The 6,960-nt window shown below is 49.1% G+C and overlaps 1 protein-coding gene across 1 annotated transcript in view; it reads left to right on the forward strand.

Annotated features, from left to right (window-relative positions):
• The window catches only part of TM9SF4 (transmembrane 9 superfamily member 4), a 57,449-nt gene that overhangs the window by 31,175 nt on the left and 19,314 nt on the right, over positions 1-6,960 (forward strand). Inside the window, exons 4-8 of the mRNA XM_019645690.1 lie at positions 3,308-3,476; positions 3,578-3,707; positions 4,617-4,740; positions 6,015-6,133; positions 6,230-6,361. Of these exons, the coding sequence (XP_019501235.1) occupies positions 3,308-3,476; positions 3,578-3,707; positions 4,617-4,740; positions 6,015-6,133; positions 6,230-6,361 (674 nt within the window). The remainder of the gene's footprint in view (positions 1-3,307; positions 3,477-3,577; positions 3,708-4,616; positions 4,741-6,014; positions 6,134-6,229; positions 6,362-6,960) is intronic.

Genomic DNA, 6,960 nt, shown 5'->3' on the forward strand with positions numbered 1-6,960 from the left:
TAAGCACTTTACTCTTAGTTGATTCTTACGGTAACTCTGCAAAACCAAATATGATTGCCCCATTTCATAGGAGTGGGAGCAGCAGCTTCAAGGGTTTTAAAAGACTTGCTTGGGATCCCGTGGCCAATAGGTGGAGAAATTGAGTTATTAGCCCGTTTTTTAACTCCAAAGCCAGCTTCTCCCTGTTGCCCCTGGCTGCCTTCTCCAGAAAGGCTCGCTTGGGCTGTCTGAGAGCTGTGCTCATGATTATCACACTGACGGAGATTCATCTCATGATGCGCATGTTGAAGCGTCTATGGCAGATGTACTGGAGTACATCAGGCTCTCCTAGAGCAGGGGTCAGCAAACTTTTGAGACGGAAGAGCTGCCAGGGGTCAGCAGACTGTGGCTCGTGAACTGTGGCTTTGAAGTAAAATTGAAAATGAAAATAAAACTATCATAGTTTCATTTATAAATTTTTTTCAGGATATTATTCACATAATGGTGATTATGTAAAAATATATTTATGACTCTCAAATAATTTTTAAATTGTTGAGAGGAACAGGATTGACTCTTCCAAGGGTTGGCAAACTTTTGAGTCGGAATGTACCCAAAGAGCCGCATGTGGCTCACGAGCCGCAGTTTGCCGACCCCTGCCCTAAAGAGTCCACATTCATAGCTTGTTGCTCATTTAGCCTGGCTGGCTACCTGCTCCCAGCTTGAAAAACTTAAAAGGAATACTTCCACATTAGAAATGAGCCATTTCAGACCAGTATGTCCTCTTTCTTGGTTTAAATTTAATTTTTAATTATCGAGAAGTGATACCTGCCGTACTTGTACTGTAGCCCTGTTCCTCTCTCTGTGTGTTCTTCCTCTCCTCAAGTGAGCTCCTGGTTGAACTGAGAAGAAGTGGACAGTGGAGCATGGTATAGAGGAAAGCCCAGGGGTTTAGCACTGCCACAATCTCCTCTTAGGACGGTGAGCAAGTTGCTGTCCCTGCCTGGTTTTGAGCATGGTTTTCTGTAAATGGTAGAGGATGACCTGAATCATTTCAGCATTGGACCGTGCAGATGTCTCATTGGTGTCCTTGCACTCCACTGGCCAGTCCATCCCTGGGTTTTGCAGACTCACCAGTATTACTAGGCTTCTAACACAGGAAAGGGGGGAAGAAGCCTTCATCCAGGCCCCTCTTCATCTTCCCCCCTCGCCTAGTTAGCCTCATCCACACTTGCCAGGGCTGCTACTTTGCACAGCTGAGTGGTACAGTCAGAGGTACCCCAGAGGTACAGCTTGTGGCCCTGCCCCCTTACCATCTATACACCAGCAACTCACATGCTCCATCGACAGCCCTGACCTCTCTTCTGAGCCTTATATCTGGATATCCGACTGCCTACGTGACATATCAAGTCAAACTTGACAAACTGAAAACATGCCTTCACTCTAAATTTGCTACTCCATCTAGAACCTGGTTGTAGAAACCTTAGTCTTCCTAATATGCACCACTTCTCACTCATCCCTGTATCAATCAATACCAGGTCCCTAGATTTCACCTCCTCAGGAGCTCCTGCATCTGTGCACTTGTTTCCATCCTCATCTCACCCTCTCATCCAGCTACCATCATCACTCACTTGCATGACTCACTGCCATCACCCCCAGCCAGTTCCTTGCATCTTCTATGTTTTTCTCACAAAACATCCAGAGTGGTCTTTCTCTAACTGGAATCAGATAATGTCTTCCTCTACCTTTGTTCAAAACCCTTCACTGGCTTTTGTCACTCTCTGGATAAAGTTCAGACTTCAATGTGGCCCATAGGCCCCCTGAGATCCAGCTCACCAGCTCACCTCAAGTCACTCTCCCCCTTGCTTGCTGCATTGCAACCACACAGGCCTCCCAATTTTACCGTGCTTCCTCCACCCTCAAGGGGCCTTGGCACATACTGTTCCTTCGATCTAGAATATTCTTCCCCTATCTCTTTACCTAGTTAATGCTTCTTTTCCTTTACAGCTCATTTCAAGCATCACTTCCTCAAAGAAGCTTTCCTAGACCTACTCCCCCATGTCTAGAGCAAGTTACTCTTGTTATGCAATATATTTTCATTATCCTGATTATTTAATTAAAGTCTGTCTTCCTATTAGACCATAAAGTCCATGAGTATGTCTCTTCAACATTATACCTTTAGAGCACCCAGCACATAGCCAGTACCCAGTATGTGTTTGGGAATGAATGGATAAGAGAATAAATGACTAGGCAGAGAGTATTATATCACGTAGGTCCACACTGGTAGGCAAATGTTAGACCACATGTGTTTGCAGGCGTTAGTTCTGCCCATTGGCTTTGCAGCTTACCCCAGTTTCACATCATCACAGTAAAATTGTTACAATGGCTCAGAATGAAAGCACCATGGGGTTTATTTAGTTGACAGTCCCTAACGGCTTGGTGCCTGCTAGCATGACATCTGGCAGCAGGTTACTCTGAGACAGGCATACAAGGGGTGTGCCAGTTCATTAAATAAAAAGATGGTTTGGCTAAAAATCTCAGGTGCTGGATTTGACTCCACTTCCCTCCTTGCCTGAATCAGGTTCTGAAGACACAGCGATAAATAGGAAACATTGTCTGCCCTTAAAGAGCTCATAGTCAGGTAGGGAGGCAGGAACTTAATATATCAATACTGTGCGAGGTCACCACTGACATAAGGAACGGTGCCGAGGTGATGCCGATGCTGAAAATAGTACTTGTTGCCTGGCACTGCTCTGTGCCTGGCACTTCATTCCTCACTATAACCCTGTCAGGTGGGTACTATTATTATTCCCATTTTACAGATGAGGAAATTGAGGCTCCATGAGGTTATATGACTTACCAAGACTGCTGAGCGAGTAAGTGGCAGAGCCAGTGTTCAGTTGCCGGCAGCCCTCTCTCTTCACCGCTGTATGATGATGCCTGCGTGCAGAGGGAAATCGGAGGAGGGATTGATGAACTCTGTCCTGAAGAGGTCAGACAGGACTTCCTAGGGGTGAAACAGAAGCTGAGCTGGAAGTGTGAGGAATCCCAGGAACCTGGGGCAGGGAATGGCCCGAGGCCCAGAGGGGTGGAATGAAGTGGCACATTTGATGAACTCTGAAGAGTCTGGTGGCGTTAGAGCACAAACTAGAAGAAGAGGGCGATGGGTGGGAGTCGGGCACGCTGAGCCTGACAGGTGGGGCAGAGCGTTGAGTGCCAGGCTGCAGAACTGCTGAGGGCCCTGCAAGTCACCCCTGGGTCTCCATGACTCCGCTGACCTCAGCAACCTCAGGGCCGAAGCTCTGAGCTCCATCTGTCTCTCTTACGGCAGGAGAGGTGCTGAGAGGGGACCGGATTGTCAACACCCCTTTCCAGGTTCTCATGAACAGTGAAAAGAAGTGTGAGGTTCTGTGTAGCCAGTCCAACAAGCCAGTGACCCTGACTGTGGACCAGAGCCGGCTCGTGGCTGAGCGGATCATGGAGGACTACTACGTCCACCTGTAAGTTGTCCTCTGTTCCCTGCCAGCCTCGAGGTCATGTGGGGAGGGCACTGATGGGAGCAGCGCTCCAGAGGGACTGAGTGGGGGCCTTGGGTTTCCAGCATTGCCGACAACCTGCCTGTGGCCACCCGGCTAGAGCTCTACTCCAACCGAGACGGCGACGACAAGAAGAAGGAAAAAGATGTGCAGTTTGAACATGGCTACCGGCTTGGCTTCACGGATGTCAACAAGGTAGAGTGTCTTGGTGTGCTCAGAGGGCTGCGGGAGCCGCGAGTACGTGGGGCCTCAGAGAAGGGGAAACGTTTAGCTCTAGGCTTATAACAGAACAGAGGAGCCTGGCCAAAGCAGATGCCTCTCAGTGCCCTGAGCAAGGCTCTGGCAGATGCTACACAGGAGGTGGAAGACACGGTTCCTGAAAACACAAATGCCATGTTTATAAACAAGATTAACCACCCCCCCTGCCCCTCTCCACCCCCACCCCAAAATAAATCTGTGGACAAAAACATTTTTTGAGGCACAGCCCCTGGCCTCAAAGAGCGTAACTGGAAATAGAAATGACAGTGTAAGACCCTGGATCTTAAGTCCCGATACCTTGATGGTCAGTGCCAGAGGAATTCAGAGGAAGCTCATTGTGTATTCAGGTTGTCATGGAGGGGATACACCTTGAAAAGTAGGCAGGCTAGAGCTGAGAGGAGTCGGGGTGGCATTCTGTTGGATTGTTGGAAAAGCCGTGATGCATTTTTGTAACAAAAAACATAGAAAAAATACGTCATGAGTTTTCTGACAACCCAGTAGTTGGAGTGAACGCCGTGAACAGAGCTGCGGTGTGCCGACTGCTCATGAGTCCGGGAGGGGCTCAGGGAGACCAGATGAACTAACATGTCTGAGAAGATGGTGACAGTCCGATGACAGAAGGCCTTGAATGCCAGGCTGAGGGATTGGGGTTTTTTCCTAGTAAGGCCCAGGGAGCTCTGGAGGGTTCTATACAGGGGAGAGCTGAGAGCATAGGTTTTGGAAAGCTGGGCCAGCTGGGCCTGTTGGACTAAGGGAGGTACTAACACCTAGAGAGGTTTCCCTGAGTGACTTTCTGGTAGTTCGTTGGCTACGAGTTATTTTGTTCTCTCTGTTGCTCTGTTCTAGATCTACCTGCACAATCACCTCTCGTTCATCCTTTACTACCACCGGGAGGACCTGGAAGAAGACCAGGAGCACACATACCGCGTCGTCCGCTTCGAGGTGATTCCCCAGAGCATCAGGCTGGAGGGTGAGTGGGGAGGTGCGACCAGAGGGACAGGGCTGGATGGGCCTGGGCTTGCGTACCCAGGGTCTTCTCACACTTGAGTGCTGAAATGGCTGATAGGCCCCCCGTGTGGCACATGGGCCCAGCTGAGGTAGGACCACTGCATTTCTGTTAGGGAAGGTGGGGGGAAGGGGAGAGCTGACATCTGTTGTGTCCTGGCTTGGCGCTTCATCACCTCTGGCAACCACGAGAAATAGGTGGTGATAATAGATGAGTAACCAGAGCCTCAGAGAGGTTGGTGACTTGGCTGAGACCAAACAGCAACTTGGGACTTGGCTGGGCTTCTCATAAGAACCAGCCAGCTCCCCCTAGGTTGAAGAACAAGGCGTAGTGTACAGACAGAGCTATTGGCAGCTGGTTTCTGTTTCTCTTCTCTTTGTGAGTGATTGGCGTAGACACAAGTGGCCCAGGGTGAGCAGACCTGGGCCAGCTTCACCTCCCCTGTCAGCACTTGCTTTATCACAGGAAGAGCTTTCACTTAGCAGGCCTGGCCTTTTGTCCACAGCAGTGGTGGGTTTCTGGGTTTTTAGTTGTTGTTGTTGATTTGTTTTGTTTTTAAGCTGTGGAACCTAGTTTTCAAACAAAATCATACACAGAAGTCTCTTATAAAACACCCTGTACTGTCACAGTACCCACTGCCTCTCCTGTGAGTGTCACGAGCACAGCTTTATGCTTATTATGTGATGATTTTGACATCATTTCTCCCCTACTGGCTTTTTGGGGTTAGAGACCCTGTCACCTTTTCTCATCATTTTCTCTCCGGCACAGTACCTGGCACATAGTAGTGTCGATTGTGTAAATAGATAACAGGATGAACGAATGAGTAAATGAATGAAGAAAGCACCTGAGTGCATGAATTACTGAAGTGCCAGAACTTGGGAGACTGAATGAATTAGTAAACATATGATAGAATGAATCCATGTTGTTTTGCACACTGAATGGTACTGACTGATGAGTAACTGTATGTTTGAATAGAGGGAAGGAAGGTTGATGAATTAAATGAAGGATTCACACCCCTCCCCCACACCCCCCACACCCCCCTGTAGCCCTTAAGGCCCTTTTGAAGGTAAGGACTCTGGGGAGCACAATTGTAAAACTATTGTTGCTGGCTATTCTCCAAGCCTCCACTAAGACCCTGGGTCCCAGCAGCGTGCCACCCCCTCAGGCAGCTTCTGAGTGCACCCTGCAGAACAGCCTTTGGCCTCCACAGGAACAGACTGAGCCTCTGTCTTTCACAGACCTCAAAGCAGATGAGAAGAGCGCATGCACCCTGCCTGAGGGCACCACCTCCTCGCCCCAAGAAATTGACCCCACCAAGGAGAATCAGCTGTATTTCACCTACTCTGTACACTGGGAGGTGAGAAGGGGTTGAAGCCAATGACGGGAGGAGGGTTCCGGTCTTGGCAGGACTTGTCTACAGGAGCCTGACTCTAAGCACTTCTCCCCCCACCAGGAAAGTGACATCAAGTGGGCCTCTCGCTGGGACACTTACCTGACCATGAGTGACGTGCAGATCCACTGGTTTTCTATCATTAACTCGGTCGTGGTGGTCTTCTTCCTGTCAGGTGAGAGTGGTCTGTGGGTTGTAGGGTGGAGAGGAGAAGGGAGTGAGGGTAAGGAAGGGGCTGAGGCGTCCCATCACTTAAGGGGACTTTTAGGGTGTTCTCGGGGCCAAGCGTAGGCCAAAAACAGGCCTCAGGCCTCTGCTGGATGTCAGGCGTACAAAGGTAAACACGATTTGGTCTCTACACTGGAGAGCTCCCTAGGGGAGACAGATACATCTCCTCATGCACACGTTCAGTCAGCACGCCTTTATTATGCATTCTGTGCAGGCTCCGGGTCACAGCTGGGGGTATGAGTGTGAGCAAACCCAACCGAGTCTGGGCCTCACAGAGTCTATGTTTTGGTGGTGAGAGAGAGACAGTAGTGGAGTGGTCAGTGCTACGATGCAGATAAACAAGGTGACCCAGTACACAGCCTTTGAGGAAAGCTCTAGAGCAGGGGTCAGCAAACTTTTGAGATGGAAGAGCTGCCAGGGGTCAGCAAACTGCAGTTCACGAGCATGTGGCTCGGAAGTAAAATTAAAAATGAAAATGAAACTCTCATAGTTTCATTTATAAAATTTTTACAGGATATTATCCACATAATGGTGATTATGTAAAAATATATTTATGGTTCTCGAAA

This window comes from Hipposideros armiger, unplaced genomic scaffold, assembly GCF_001890085.2.
Source record: "Hipposideros armiger isolate ML-2016 unplaced genomic scaffold, ASM189008v1 scaffold_94, whole genome shotgun sequence".
Taxonomy (NCBI): Eukaryota; Metazoa; Chordata; class Mammalia; order Chiroptera; family Hipposideridae; genus Hipposideros; species Hipposideros armiger.